General features: G+C 37.7%; 1 protein-coding gene across 1 annotated transcript; it reads right to left on the bottom strand.

Annotated features, from left to right (window-relative positions):
* Positions 1-10567: 10567 nt before the first annotated feature.
* Positions 10568-16184, bottom strand: LOC140143832 (uncharacterized). The gene is made up of 4 exons (XM_072165642.1): positions 16037-16184; positions 12302-12693; positions 11748-11878; positions 10568-10986 (listed from the first exon to the last, which is right to left on the bottom strand). The coding sequence occupies exons 1-4, from the start codon at positions 16056-16058 to the stop codon at positions 10872-10874; spliced, it is 660 nt and encodes a 219-aa protein (XP_072021743.1). The 5' UTR covers positions 16059-16184; the 3' UTR covers positions 10568-10871.
* Positions 16185-16944: the final 760 nt, after the last annotated feature.

Genomic DNA, 16944 nt, shown 5'->3' with positions numbered 1-16944 from the left:
AGTTGTAAGTTTCCCCCCTTCCCCACCCTCCATCCCATCAAAAATACTTGCTGCACCCATGAAATTTAACCGGTATATAAAAAGTGATGTATAAATAATAGTTGGTCCATTTTGTCAGTCTTTTCAAGTCTATATACAATTTTGTTTCCCACTCAACCTGAGTCAAGTGCGTCCGGGAGTGCGTCTCCCATTACTCATCATATTTCTGTAGAAGTAGGTGAACGACATCTGAATCACTATAATTTTTATCCCTCGTCTTATCAAAGGCTGCCGAAGTATTCGTTCAATCCTGGAATAGGGGTGTGAAACAGACGAATGTCAACGATTAATTTAACTATTTATATCCTAATGTAACTTATGCAGTTAAAGAGGAAGTGCTGCCAGAGCAGTTCTTCTGGGGTGAACCAAACCTGACTGGTTATCAAATTAATCAGTGACAGGGTTATTTTTGAATTTGACAGGTGCTAATTGATGTTTAATGTTATTGCATCAATTAGCACCTGCGAAATTCTGAGATAACCTTGTCACTGATTAATTTGATAACCAAGCAGGTTTGGTTCACCCCAGAAGAACTGCTCTGGCGGGGCTTCCTCTTTAAAGCCATAATGAACGATCTTTTGAAATGAGTTTGGTCAATTCTTTTTCCAACCTGATTTACACATGTCCTAACTTACATCTTATTGGATTCAGCCAAATTCATTGTTTTAGGACAACAGAGCAAGTCATAATCCACACTACCCTGTGGAAGATTTAGGAAATAACTCTTCCACAAGGGGAGCATGAATTTCAAATTAAATGGACACGTTAGGCAGCTCCATTTGAATTTCATACACACTCCGAGAAAGATTCAACATCAATCTTCCACTGAGGGAGTGTGTGTTTCAAATGGAGCTGCTAATGTGTTAATTCCATTTGAAATCCATACTCCCTCTGTGGAAGATATTTTCAAAATCTCCACAGGGGTAGTGTGGATTTTAAATGGAATAGCCCATTATGACTTTAAATCCCCCATAGAACACCACAGTTAACTGTGGCTAAGATAATAAGTGAGTTTTCTTTCATTTTATCACATTAGATTGGCTTAAAAACACCAGAAAACTTTCCTGACAGTAATTTGTTACTAACAATTTATTAATAATACATAATTTTATATTTGGCAACAAATAACCAAATTAAAATTTGACCAAAATGGTACATTATTAAGGCTTTAAATGTTTCAATACAAATATGAAAAGTGTACTATTTTGAAATTACAATAAATTACAATCAAAATTAAATCAAGATTTATTGCAATGAAATTGATTTCTTTTTATGAAATGATGATTGAGTTGTGATCTGTTATTTGTTCTTTCAATGACAATTTGTATGATTTTTCTAATTCAATTTCTGTTATATCTTTCAAAAGCATGGCGATTACAGTCATACAAGAGTTAATTCGTCAAGTTTGACTTCTTTCCATTTTAACCCTATGAGAACTACCTGCCGATTGGCCAAAAAGAAGTTTTCATTATCAATTGGACCAATCAGCAATATTGTTAGTTAGAATAATTTCACCACACAAAAAATTGGGGTGAATAATTTGCAAAGCTTCATTCTGATTGGTGATTAAAGTGAAGATATAATGTAATTGACCAATCAGAGGCAATGTTTTAGAGTGATAGACTTTCTTACCATGAGATAGTTTGGATAGTACCATCTTCATCATTGATCAGCGCGCCAGTCACGTTCATGTCATTGATTCCCATTTGAAGACCCAAATCAGCTGGGCATGTCTGCCTATCCAGAAACAAGTCAGCAGAATCCTGCAAAAGTATACATTTAAATGCTGTTTAATCATTCTGAGCTTTTCACCCGCAATTTCACCCCAAAACGGAATAGAATTATTTGATTTAAACAAAAGCATCAAATGATTTCACCGACTAGTGTTCTTGTCAGGCATGTCATGCCAGTCACTTTCCATGGACTTGGGTGGGTTTTGTATACATGTATATTCAGTTGGTGGAGCGGGAGCAGCTATTTACCAAAAGACCGGTCAAGTGTGCCAACAATTTTTCCGTGATTGTAGCTTAGAGTTTGACCATAAGTTGTGGAATATGAATTGTTACACTCATTCGAAGGTCATATTCTAAGTACAAACATACCAGAACTACAGAACTTTGCCCAGACAGATGAGCATGTTTCAGATCATGATTATATCTGCATCCTTGAAACATCTAAACCCTACCTTCACACAAAATCCATCTCTATTCTTGTGAAGACCGCCAATATCATCAGTCGATGAGCTGGTGTTGAATCCATTTCAGGGCCGATGTCCTCCTTGGCTTCAATATCATCAGTCGATGAAGTGGTGTTGAATCCGTTTCCAGGGCCGATGTACTCCTTGGCTTCAATATCATCAGTCGTTGAACTGGTGTTGAATAAGTCTCCGGGGTCGATGTCCAAGTCTGCATGGACTTCTTTCTTCATGGTCTTGTTGGAACCACCTGACTCGTTTCTGTAGGATATATCTCCAAGAGCCGATTCCAGTGTCGACCGTGCGGGTTCCATCATATGGACTTCCGCGGTCATATTTTTATCCACTTCGCTCCGAGTTGTTCCATTTGAAAAGGAGATTTCCTTCACGAGGGTATCTGTTCCATTGCCATGTTCTTCGTTCTTCTTTAAATAAATATTGATCTCTGTAAGTTGTGATACATGATGATCATAAATTGGCATATGGCATAAATAGCGCAAAATTATGGAATGTCAAGAGGTCCATTCATTCAGCGGTTTGATGTGCTTTATTATAGTAGGCTATCATGTATGTGATACTGCTAACACAGGACATTTTACTGCGACCTATAAAAGAAATTAGCTACATATATTTGAGTGAGACTGAGGCTTCAACTTAACACTACTGCTTTCCCTGTTTGTTTGTGTGGTGTTTTTTTCATTTAAAAAATACCTAAAATTGTAAGACAATTTATGACTTGTCCTTCACTTTAAAACACTTTTTACACCATTTTATTTATTTTTTACACTTTCGTTGGGATCACTGACTGGGCCTTTAAAATTAGACTGTATCAAATGAATGAAAATATCTTTTTTTGCCAAATGCTTTATTTAAAAAATACCTAAAATTTTAAGACAATTTATGACTTGTCCTTCACCATTTTAAGTTAATTTTTTTACACTTTCGTTGGGATCGCTGATTGGGCCTTTAAAATTAAACTGTATCAAATGAATAAACAAATATCGTTTAAAGTAATACGCTGTATTGTTGGTCGAAGCAGCAGAAAAAAGGTAGTTCACAGCATCCCGGGACAGCATCTTGCGAATGGTAGTGAGCTTTAGCAAAAATTGCATTGCTCAATTCATAGCGAGCATGTAGAAGAATTCAAATATCACAGATACACTTTTGTAGGTCCTGTGGTTCTTGAGCTATGTTGTAAAGAGGGCTGAAACAACAACACTTTTGAAAAACGTACATAAACTCATGAACAACATGAAGTACCGTAAAACCCCGTCTACAAGGATATACCCAAGAAACGCCCTCAATAAAATTGGTTGCTTGTTGTATTTGGAGTTTGAGCAAATATATACTGGCACTGGGTGGCTATGCATTCCATCTAAGTATGTTGTAACACCAATCAATTGTATTGACATAATAACGACTGTTTCGTATATCAGGATCGTATAGCTCAATTGATAGAGCGTCAGACTTTGGAACTGAAGACATGCTGAAGAGAGCATGGTCCGGGCACCGGTTCCGTTTTTTCATTCTCGTTTAATTTTTAACTTTTGACATGTTCTTTTTATCTTTCTTCAAATCTACCTTTCTACTTTTAATTTTAGGTGCGTTTTTTTTTTATAGTTTTTTTATAGTTTTTTTAGTAATTTTGTGGTTTTATAGAAACTAGTAAAAGCATTTATTCTAAATAATAGCGAAACCCACGGTTAGACAGATGTGTTGTAACTACTTGTCTGTCCTCGTCTTTGCAATAAAAACTATGTTGCACCTTTGTGCCATCCCAATTCTTGAGGTAGGGTGGTGCGTTTTTGGCTTAAGCACGATTTTGTTTCTACTTGAAATGAAATCAAAATAAATATTGTTCTGTTGTAACAATTGCAGTTTTTTTTTTTTTTTATTTATGAGGAATAATAATTATTCCATATTTGAATCTATTGTCCCATCAAGAATAGAGTGTCTTCAAAACTTCAATCAATTCATCTGACAAAGGAAACTATTCTGGTCATTCAATTTTGTTTCGCTTGCACCTGTTATATCACAGGCGTTGGTAGAGAAGGCACACTTCTCTTGTCTTCACCGAAGTAGTGATGTAAACACTAACATGATTAATTACCATAGCTAGCAATGGACATACACTATTTTTGTTCCACTTGAACCCATACTATAGGCTATTCGCTGTCGATGTGACGTAATTAATCGGATTAACTACCATAGCAATTGATGAATACAATTTCGAATATATAGCCCTGCACTTCATCGTTCACGTGGCACCTATGCATTAAACCATAGTTGTCAAAGAAATGCTAATCACTCGCCATGTAAGATTAGTATTTATGAAAAGAGTGGTATTCAATCTATGTTTGGTGACATACGCGGGTGATTAGTGCAATCTGCTTGATGGTAGTTATTGCGATTATTACGTCACTTCGACAGCGAATTGTAGTATAGACGAATCCAACAAGCCAAGTGATGGTCAGAATTTATTCGGCCATTATACGCTGGTGAAGTTGCGTAATTAATCGGATTAATTACCATAGCAATAGGTGAAAACAATTTTGAACATATCGCGCTGCGCTACAAGCAGGTTACACTCATCACCTGTACTGTGTATGTCTGCAATCATAGATTGAATACAATACTGGTCTTTTCAAAGATCTTACAGGTGCAGCATGATATGGTTCAATGAAGAGGTACCGCCTGAACGTATCAGTGTATAACGCGGTATATTCAAAAATTGTTTTCACCTATTGCTATGGTAGTTAATCCGATTATTACGTAACTTCGCCAGCGTATTGGAATAAAACAGGAGGATGTGAGTTCATAAGGGCAATGTCGGGGATAGGTCACAATCGATGTGGAGAGATGAGAGGTCCGACCAACAGCCATAGCGATTCAACTAATTCCAGCGGACGGTCTGTGGCTAGTAAGGAATCGTCTTTGACCACATGCGCAGATCTGTCTCGTCAGGAAGATATTTAATATCCCGAATTTATAATAGGCCTATGCCTACCAGTTCCATCGTATAACCGATCTGCTAGAGAATATTTGTTACCATGTTTAATAAATTCGTATTTATCGTATAATAAAATGTAGCCAAATGTATATTATGTGTCACACGGTTTTCTGCTGAACCACTAGCAGGCTATGTTACCACATCTATGACAATGACAAAGGTGAATTTTGATGATTTTTACGATCGTCCGGATGAGCAAATCACTGAATGGGTCTTTAGTTCCTCCTCTCCTTATCCTGCCAATATTATATGAATCAAAGAAAAATAAAGAAAAAATAAAATTAAACAAGAAAAAAAAGACAAAGAAAAGAAACAATAAAAGAAAAACAATAGAATAAATTAAACTAAATATGAAAAAAAAAAAATGATCACGAAAGGAGTCTTTAGAAAATGCAAGAAAATATAAATGAAAAGTTTGAACAATATTTTGTTTATAAAAGTTCGTGTGACCGTGATGAGGCTCGAACTCACCATCTTCCGATCTAAAGAACCAAAGTCTTATGCCTTGCCAAGTGAGCTATGCTCGTGAGATGCGAAATAAAGATAAAATAATACATTGTATACCTGCTTGTGTCGGTAAATGATTTGCTCAAATTCCATAATGATATAATATTGTGGAGGCGCTAGCGTGAAATATGCTATCATCACAGTCGCTTCTATTCCTTATAGACGGGTTTCTACGGTATATGATTTGTAGAATGAACTTTTGCAAAACACCTAAGTGTTATTTTTCAATAATAAAATTATTGATTCAGATAATGAAAATCGACTTTTTTGGCTGCTTCGACTAACAATATACCTCGTATACCCTTAAACGAGGTAAGATATGGATATAGGAAAATAGGCGCTTGCCTTATCACAGTAAAATTTATTTTAAGCAACCCGGTTGTTCAGGTTCACTATACTTCAACAACTTGTTTAAAAAATAAACTACATTTATATTTCAAAAAAACTTGTTAATTTACGAGGTGTTTGAAATGTAGGTTTTTAAAACAATTTGTTGAAGTAAGCGAACCCAGTGACGGCGCCACGCGAAGGGGGGGGTTGCAGGGGGAATCCCTAGTCAGAACTCTTGTCACCCCCCGAAAAAACCCAAAACTACGAAAATGTCCAGTCTAAATATGATGTTGACTATTTAGAAACTGTTTAGAAATTAAACACTTTTCCAAACGCATTCTTGCCTTTAAATAATTCAAACTTTAAAGATCATACCTGGCAATTTGGTGTCCGGCATGGATTGATTAAGAAAACCCGCACTCTTATTTGCTATTTCAGTACGATTTGTACCGTTGCCATGGTTGCGGTTGATTCTTGTGCGTCGGATGGCCTCTGCCTCTGCAAATAGTGCCTCTGCAAGTATAAAGTCTTTACTTTAGAATAAGCTATTACAAACATTACGAAAGAAGGAAGCGATCGATATTTATGGCAGGGGGATGGTAAAATTTAGGGGGAACACGAAATTTTTTTGGGGTCTGGGGGGACCTGAAATCTTTAGTGGAACCAGGAGGGGGATTGTTGAGTTTTGAATGGGGAACGCGAAATTTTTGTCGATATTTTTCCAAAACGCCCATTACCTCCCCCGCCATAAATAACGATCGGTCCCTCAAATAGAAATGACTGATTTCGGGGGTCCAAGCTAAATGGAAAGAGATGACTTCAGGTCGTAATGCGATTTAATTATAAGCCTACGTTTAGACATCAGACAAAAAAATAATAGTATAATAATTATTTAAGAAAGTCGTTAACTTAACACTTACCCTGCACCTGGGGGTGCAAGACGAACCAAACATAATAAAGCCAACCAAACGTTACTAGTAACGCGAAGGCGAGCTCGTTAGTCATCCCGAAGGGCTTCATGATTCGCTATAACTATATTATAAGCTATAGAATAATGATATAAAAATCTCTGACAAATAACTTCATGCAGCAGTGTTACAAACAAAAGCTGAAATGACAATCCTCTTTAGTTTGTAACCACAGTATTTTAGTTACTAAGGTGCCAAGGTTACAGATGCGCGAGCGCGCGGAAATAAACGCCCGCGCGCCTTTTGCAGGCTGACGCGTGGCCTGAGTTGCGCACAAGCTGCGCAAGTACAGCCATGGTGAGATGCGAGAATTTGACGCACTGCGGAAATCACAGGAATTGAAATCCTTGAAATATTTTTTTTTCTTACGACGAATTTATCGTACTGGTCATATCTTTCGAAGTATCTTACAAAAATCTCACAATACTTATAATAATAATGTAAATTGGTCATGATTGCCACCTTTTCTGCAATTTATACAGGCAGAACTTTAGTCACCAGTTCTTTCGTTTTGCAGTCGCGCTAAAAGTCGATAGATACATGTTGAAATCCCATTACCCCCCCTGCCATAAATAACGATCACTCCCTAAAATAGAAATCGGTTGTCCAAGCTAAATGGAAAGAGATGGCTTCATGTCGTAATGCGATTTAATTATAGGCCTAAGCCTATGTTTTAGATATAGACAAAAAAATTTTTGCGAGGTGAAATTATTCTAACAATATTGCTGATTGGTCCAATTGATAATGCAAACTTATAAATCAAAAGGTTGATCCCCCCAAAAAAGCTCGCAGGCCAAGTTGAAGAATTATATCAAAATCGAAAATCTTACACTAAATGGCTGAATTTCACGCCTAAGTTTAACACTAGGATTTGAAAAAAAAATATAGTATCAAGCATTAGGCCTATAGTTTTTCATGACATTTACTGAAAAATTAAAATTATTGCTTTTTATTTGGCCGACAAAAATTAATTTTACATTAAGGTGCAACTCAAAATTTTGCTCATTTCAACACCAAAGTCGGTCGTTTGTGTTGCCTCATTAAATTATTGAGTGAGCCTTGTACAACAATAGAAATCGGTTGCCTAGAGTTCTGCCTGTAGGGGCCTATAGTTCTATTCTAGACCTACTCCAAATTTTGAATGCTATAGACTTGTGCAACAATTGCATGTTTTAAACTTTGAATTTAATTACCAGTTAGAACCGACTAAAGGGTTTTAATCTTAAAAGATTGGTCTATGTTTCATTTGGCAAAACAGGATAATATCTCTTTAATCTAAAAAAATAGTTTCTACATGTAGTATTTTCTGAAATAAGGTGTAGGCGGGGGAGTAGGGGCGTTGATACCAATTGATCCTGTCCAGTATTTCTTTAGATACAGATGTAGATACATCATCACTATGAACAAACACGACGAAATTTGACAAAATAAAACATTTGGAATTACAAGATCTTTGAAAGTGATACCAAAATTGGTTGCACATAATGTCTGGAAGCATTTGATTTATCACACGTCATTACCAGGGACCGTTTACAAACACTCGTTAGGGGGCCTGATGCAAAAAAAATCATCGCGAACATTTCAGGGCCTCCCCCCCATTTGTTTGACATGAAAATTATGGGTCAACCCCGTAGACAAGCATATAAACTCAATTTTTACAGGAAAATTTGTGGTCATTTTGTTTAGGTCCCCCCAGGGCCGTCGCTAGACCATTTTCTCAGGGGGGGGGGGGGGGTGTCGAGAAATAAATTTTCCTGGTATGGCCTGATTTACCTTTTGCTGGCACCTGCGCAACATACCACCCTGGCTCCTCGGATAGAAGACATCCCTCCCCACAACTGCAACACAATTTTTCCACTCCCCGGAATCATTTTGTTTAGGTCCCCCCAGGGTCGTCGCTAGACCATTTTCTCAGGGGGGGGGGGGGTCGAGAAATAAATTTTCCTGGTATTGCCTGATTTACCTTTTGCTGGCACCTGCGCAACATACCACCCTGGCTCCTCGGATAGAAGACATCCCTCCCCCACAACTGCAACACAATTTTTTCCACTCCCCGGAATTCCTTTACCGGGAAACTAATGAATTGCGCGCGTAGCGCGTGAAAATTTGCTATTTCAATGCTAAAATTCAAAGGGAGATTTAGCAGAGACACCGAGCCAGGGGGAAACATTTCCAAATTGTCCCGCTGACTGCTACTAAAAGAACATTGCTGGGACTAATGCGCGAAAAAATTGCAATTTCAATGCTAAAATGAACGCAACGATGACAATTGTGTCCTAAAATCATGCTAAAGGAAGATGCATAGGCCTTTACAATATTGGTTAATTAAGTCCCGGTATTTTGACCCAGCTCATGAGCTTTATGCTTAACTTACTAGACCTGTATGCCCTATAGTAGCGCTCATATTTATAATTTACATAATAGAAAGGATGGATTATTATAAGATAACTGTCATTTTTTAGACTTCGTGATTGTGTTCAAGTTTGAGATGAAAAAAAATAGGAATTTCCAATGGGGCGTCTTGCAGATCTACTAACACTTGGGTTTGCTAAAATAAATGCGCGAAGCGCGAGGCAATTGGCATTTTAATACTAAATATACCAAAATGGGCTTAATTTTGGGTCTAAAATAGACCAAAATGAAGATGCAAATCGTTAATTTTGTCACAACATTTCTGTAGAATGAGCAGGGTAGGGGAATGACTTGCCACACTGTCTTATGGCCAATGGCGTAGATTTCCTTTTAAGATGGGGGTGGGGTTTTGAAGTGAATTCAGCATCTTTTGGTGACAATATCAGTCTATGGTACAAATGTGCGTGAAGCGCGCGAAAAAATTAGCATATTTATAAGCTAAACTGGTGAAGAATGGTACAAAAGTGGAGTAAATTCGCCCGAAGCGCCCAAAAATAGGCACTTTTTAGGGTTATATGGCCAAATAAGATGTTAATATTATTTAGTCAGAAACCCATATACAGGTGTCGGTGTCAACATTATTGGGGGTGATTGTATGGCCAAAAATTGCCTAATGCTGAAGTTTTCTGATAATCAGTTTAACCCTAACCATGCTGAATCTCTAGTTACAAAATTCAAACAAAGCAAAGCCATTGTGCAAGCATATGTATCCCACATGATGGGGTAACGCAATCATCATAGGCCTATACATGTAGAAGTAGGGTTTTGTTGGCTAGCGGTCGGAGATGTACTGCTTGTTACGAGAGGGATCTTGGGGTCGAAACCCAGGGGTACCAAGCATATTCTTTGTTCATTTTCTCTCTTTTTTCAGTACCATTCTTTAATGCTTTAAAATGCTTTCCTTTCCGATCACCAAAAACCACTTGGAGGGCTAGGGTTTAATAGCTTTATTTCTGGATTCCGAGATACTGCAATACTTGTATCACATCAAGAAAGAATGAATGCTGGTATTAAAACCAATTTATACACTAAACACTGTAATTTCTTGTATGTTTTTTTTTATTTCGAGTTGAGATAAATGAAACCATTTTGTAAAATTATGGTCTTTGTGTTCAAACAAACTCCTTATTGCTGTTGGTTGGTCATGCAGCATAGAATTACGGTCTTTGTGTAAAAACTAACTCCTGATTAGGCATGCTGTTGATTGGTCTTGCAGCATAGACAGGCAGTGCAGAGTTGTTTCAGTTGAAGTTGTAAGTTTCCCCCCTTCCCCACCCTCCATCCCATCAAAAATTCTTGCTGCACCCATGAAATTTAACCGGTATATTAAAAGTGATGTATAGATAATAGTTGGTCCATTTTGTCAGTCTTTTCAAGTCTATATACAATTTTGTTTCCCACTCAACCTGAGTCAAGTGCGTCTCCCATTACTCATCATATTTCTGTAGAAGTAGGTGAACGACATCTGAATCACTATAATTTTTATCCCCCGTCTTATCAAAGGCTGCCGAAGTATTCGTTCAATCCTGGAATAAGGGTGTAAAACAGACGAACATCAACGATTAATTTAACTATTATCCTAATGTAACTTGTGCAGTTAAAGAGGAAGCGCCGCCAGAGCAGTTTTTCTGGGGTGAACCAAACCTGACTGGTTATCAAATTAATCAGTGACAGGGTTATTTTGAATTTGACAGGTGCTAATTGCTGTTTAATGTTATTGCATCAATTAGCACCTGCCAAATTCTGAGATAAACTTGTCACTCATTAATTTCATAACCAAGCAGGTTTGGTTCACCCCAGAAGAACTGCTCTGGCGGGGCTTCCTCTTTAAAGCCATAATGTACGATCTTTTTTAAAATGAGTTTCAATAAATTACAATCAAAATTAAATTAAGATTTATTGCAATGATATGGATTTCTTTTTATAAAATTATGATTGAGTTGTGATATGTTATTTGTTCTTTAAATTATTCAATATTCATATGCTTTTTCTAATTCAATTTCTGTTATATCTTTCAAAAGCATGGCGATTACAGTCATACAAGAGTTAATTCGGCAAGTTTGACTACTTTCCTTTTTAACCCTATGAGAACTACCTGCCGATTGGCCAAAAAGAAGTTTTCATTATCAATTGGACCAATCAGCAATATTGTTAGTTAGAATAATTTCACCACACAAAAAATTGGGGTGAATAATTTGCAAAGCTTCATTCTGATTGGTGATTAAAGTGAAGATATAATGTAATTGACCAATCAGAGGCAATGTTTTAGAGTGATAGACTTTCTTACCATGAGATAGTTTGGATAGTACCATCTTCATCATTGATCAGCGCGCCAGTCACGTTCATGTCATTGATTCCCATTTGAAGACCCAAATCAGCTGGGCATGTCTGCCTATCCAGAAACAAGTCAGCAGAATCCTGCAAAAGTATACATTTAAATGCTGTCTATCATTCTGAGCTTTTCACCCGCAATTTCACCCCAAAACGGAATATAATTATTTGATTTAAACAAAAGCATTAAATGATTTCATCGACTAGTGTTCTTGTCAGGCATGTCATGCCAGTCACTTTCCATGGACTTGGGTGGGTTTTGTATACATGTATTCAGTTGGTGGAGCGGGAGCAGCTATTTTAATACCAAAAGACCGGTCAAGTGTGCCAACAATTTTTCCGTGATTGTAGCTTAGAGTTTGACCATAAGTTGTGGAATATGAATTGTTACACTCATTCGAAGGTCATATTCTAAGTACAAACATACCAGAACTACATAACTTTGCCCAGACAGATGAGCATGTTTCAGATCATGATTATATCTGCATCCTTGAAACATCTAAACCCTACCTTCACACAAAATCCATCTCTATTCTTGTGAAGACCGCCAATATCATCAGTCGATGAGCTGGTGTTGAATCCGTTTCCAGAGCCGATGTCCTCCTTGGCTTCAATATCATCAGTCGATGAAGTGGTGTTGAATAAGTCTCCAGGGTCGATGTCCATGTCCGCATCATTTTCTTTCTTCATGGTCTTGTTGGAACCACCTGACTCGTTTCTGTAGGATATATCTCCGAGAGCCGATTCCAGTGTCGTCCGTGCGGGTTCCATCATATGGACTTCCGCGGTCATATTTTTATCCACTTCGCTCCGAGTTGTTCCATTGGAAAAGGAGATTTCCTTCACGAGGGTATCTGTTCCATTGCCATGTTCTTCGTTCTTCTTTAAATCAATATTGATCTCTGTAAGTTGTGATACATGATGATCATAAATTGGCATATGGCATAAATAGCGCAGAATTATGGAATGTCAAGAGGTCCATTCATTCAGCGGTTTGATCCACTCAGTGCAGTGCTCGCAGAGTGCGTACGCGGAGTATCAACGGGCGTGTGCGTGGAGTACCGACGGGCGCAGTGCGGGTATCGCAAAGCATTACAGTGTGCATGTGACTAATTTACAGGTGCATCTCATCGGACCAGAACCAGGTAAGGCCTATAGCCCATTATATTGATCACTAAGAGACGCAGGCCTATATCATAGTAGTTTAAAAGGTCAGGGCGGGTATATGGGTAACGGGTGTTTGGTAAATAGAGATAGGCCTATAATGAGAACCACCCAACCCGAGAACCGCGAAATCTAGTGTACACTAAGATGCAAAAACGGTCTCATAAGAATGTTTACTTTTTTTTACAGGCGCTAGATGTCAGTACCTGCCTATGTAACCGCATAACCAGCAAAATGGAGAAAATTGAGGCATGTAGCATGATTAAGTTCCATTTTAAGGGTTACAGTACCCAAAAAATCTGTGATGAAATAAAAATTCATTTTCCAAAAAGCAACAGTGACAATATCACAATCACCACCGAAGATAACTTTCATTTCATCATCGATTTTCTAAGCACTGCAACCCTTCAAATGCAGGATCTTAATAACGCTGCTTGCCTCAATTTTCTCAATCTTGCAGTTTATGCGCAGTAACTGGGGCAGCAGGTTATTAGCATCTAGCCGCCTGTAAAAAAGTAAACATACTTATGAGACCATTTTTGCACCATACATGTAGTGTACATAAGGACCAGTGATTGCACTGACAAAATTTCATTGATATAGCTCTTTCACTTCTGGGCGATTTCTAAAACCTTTTGATACCCCTCGTATTTGAGTGAGACTGAGGCTTCAACTAAACACTACTGCTTTCCCTGTTTGTTTGTGTGGTGTGTTTTTTTCATTTAAAAAATACCTAAAATTTTAAGACAATTTATGACTTGTCCTTCACTTTAAAGCACTTTTTACACCATTTTATTTATTTTTTTACACTTTCGTTGGGATCACTGATTGGGCCTTTAAAATTAAACTGCATCAAATGAATGAAAATATCTTTTTTTTGCCAAATGCTTCATTAAAAAATACCTAAAATTTTAAGACAATTTATGACTTGTCCTTCACCATTTTAAGTTAATTTTTTTACACTTTCGTTGGGATCGCTGATTGGGCCTTTAAAATTAAACTGTATCAAATGAATAAACAAATATCGTTTAAAGTAATACGCTGTATTGTTGGTCGAAGCAGCAGAAAAAAGGTAGTTCACAGCATCCCGGGACAGCATCTTGCGAATGGTAGTGAGCTTTAGCAAAAATTGCATTGCTCAATTCATAGCGAGCATGTAGAAGAATTCAAATATCACAGATACACTTTTGTAGGTCCTGTGGTTCTTGAGCTATGTTGTAAAGAGGGCTGAAACAACAACACTTTTGAAAAACGTACATAAACTCATGAACAACAATAAATTAAGCAAGTTTTCGAAGTATATGATTTGTAGAATGAACTTTTGCAAAACACCTAAGTGTTATTTTTCAATAATATAATTATTGATTCAGATAATGAAAATCGACTTTTTTGGCTGCTTCGACTAACAATTATACCTCGTATACCTAGGCTTAAACGAGGTAAGATATGGATATAGGAAAATAGGCGCTTGCCTTATCACAGTAAAATATATTTTAAGGGAGTGTTCATAAATACTTTGGTGGGGGGGCTGGAAATTTTTTTTTTTTTCATGTCGAAATTTTTTTTAACCCCCCCTCTTCGCGAACCCAAAACTTTTTTGACCCCCCCTCTTAATGGACCTAAAACTTTTTGACCCCCTCATATTAGGTTCAAAACTATTTTGACCCCCCCCCCCATTATTTTGTACACTATTTTCGCCCATGATGGGGATGAAAATGCCTTTATTGTGACAATGTGCGCATACAGCGCGCAAACGTTTTGTATTTTACACTATGTTGGCCCATGATCAGGGTGAATTTGGGTGGAAAAGGGGTTCCTTGCCACTATTCTTTTCCTTTGCCCTCCAGATTTTATCTTTCATTTTTCATTCATCTTTGTCATGGGGGCACTTTCCCCCCTTGCCCCCTGGCTACGCTACTGCCGAAATGGGGTGTTTTGCTATTTGCTGGGCCAGTTCGTGTGATCGCGAAGCGCAAAATTGTGCAATTTTACCCTATTTGGGCCCAAAACACGGTGCTTTTCGATGTGCTAAAAAAGTTGCATAGGGCAGTTATTTTTTTTTCCTCCTACTAGGATCTTTAGGGGGATGTCCCCATGGAAAAATTAGGGGGTGGAAACGTGTACCCCGGTTCTCCAAGATTCCTCCGCCTATAATTGTAAAGCAACATGATTTAGTTGATAATAAATTAATAATCTGTACTGCATGAAACATTATTGTAAAAATTGTCAACACTAAAGAAGAACAAAGTTATTGCAGTCTTTTGGTGATTAAAAGAGCAGATCAGAAGGAACTGACACAAACCTCAAAATTAAGTTATAGACAACAAGACAATTTTTAACACTTCATACTTATATTGAATGACTTTTCAAAATACATAAAGGACCTGATCAAATGCCCTTATCTGGAATGAACTTTTGTTCTGGTTTTAGGAGAACATTTGCGCGCGTAGCGCGTGAAAAAAATTTCAGGCTATTTATATGTTTTGCTTCAGGACTAATGTTGCTAAAGTTTTTACACCCCCCCCCCCTCTACGTGCCCAAAAACTTTTTAACCCCCCCTGTTCATACACCCAAAACTATTTTAACCCCCCTCTTCAGAACTCCTAAAATTTTATGACCCCCCTACATATTTTCCAGCCCCCCTACCAAAGTATTTATGAACACTCCCTAAGCAACCCGGTTGTTCAGGTTCACTATACTTCAACAACTTGTTTAAAAAATAAACTACATTTATATTTCAAAAAAACTTGTTAATTTACGAGGTGTTTGAAATGTAGGTTTTTTAAAACAATTTGTTGAAGTAGTAGCGAACCCAGTGACGGCGCCACGCGGGGAATCCCCTAGTCAGAACTCTTGTCACCCCCCGAAAAAACCCAAAACTACGAAAATGTCCACTTTTTTCCGGTAATTTTGCGCAAAATTTGTTGAATTTGTTGATTATGCCCCCCTGGAATTCACTTTGCTGTGATACAGCCATGATCAGTCTAAATATGATGTTGACTATTTAGAAACTGTTTAGAAATTAAACACTTTTCCAAACGCATTCTTGCCTTTAAATAATTCAAACTTTAAAGATCATACCTGGCAATTTGGTGTCCGGCATGGATTGATTAAGAAAACCCGCACTCTTATTTGCTATTTCAGTACGACTTGTACCGTTGCCATGGTTGCGGTTGATTCTTGTGCGTCGGATGGCCTCTGCCTCTGCAAATAGTGCCTCTGCAAGTATAAAGTCTTTACTTTAGAATAAGCTATTACAAACATTACGAAAGAAGGAAGCGATCGATATTTATGGCAGGGGGATGGTAAAATTTAGGGGGAACACGAAATTTTTTTGGGGTCTGGGGGGACCTGAAATCTTTAGTGCAACCAGGAGGGGGATTGTTGAGTTTTGAATGGGGGAACGCGAAATTTTTTGTCGATATTTTTTCCAAAACGCCCATTACCTCCCCGCCATAAATAACGATCGGTCCCTAAAATAGAAATGACTGATTTCGGGGGTCCAAGCTAAATGGAAAGAGATGACTTCATGTCGTAATGCGATTTAATTATAAGCCTACGTTTAGATATCAGACAAAAAAATAATAGTATAATAATTATTTAACAAAGTCGTTAACTTAACACTTACCCTGCACCTGGGGGTGCAAGACGAACCAAACATAATAAAGCCAACCAAACGTTACTAGTAACGCGAAGGCAAGCTCGTTAGTCATCCCGAAGGGCTTCATGATTCGCTATAACTATATTATAAGCTATAGAATAATGATATAAAAATCTCTGACAAATAACTTCATGCAGCAGTGTTACAAACAAAAGCTGAAATGACAATCCTCTTTGCTTATAACCACAGTATTTTGGTTACTAAGGTACCAAGGTTACAGATGCGCGAGCGCGCGGAAATAAACGTCCGCGTGCCTTTTGCAGGCTGACGCGTGGCCTGAGTTGCGCATAAGCTGCGCAAGTACAGTACTGTTATGGTGAGATGCGAG

The sequence above is a fragment of the Amphiura filiformis genome, unplaced genomic scaffold (assembly GCF_039555335.1).
Source record: "Amphiura filiformis unplaced genomic scaffold, Afil_fr2py scaffold_29, whole genome shotgun sequence".
Lineage (NCBI taxonomy): Eukaryota > Metazoa > Echinodermata > Ophiuroidea > Amphilepidida > Amphiuridae > Amphiura > Amphiura filiformis.
Note: the sequence above shows the minus strand (reverse complement) of the source record. Positions and strands in the feature narration are given on the sequence as shown.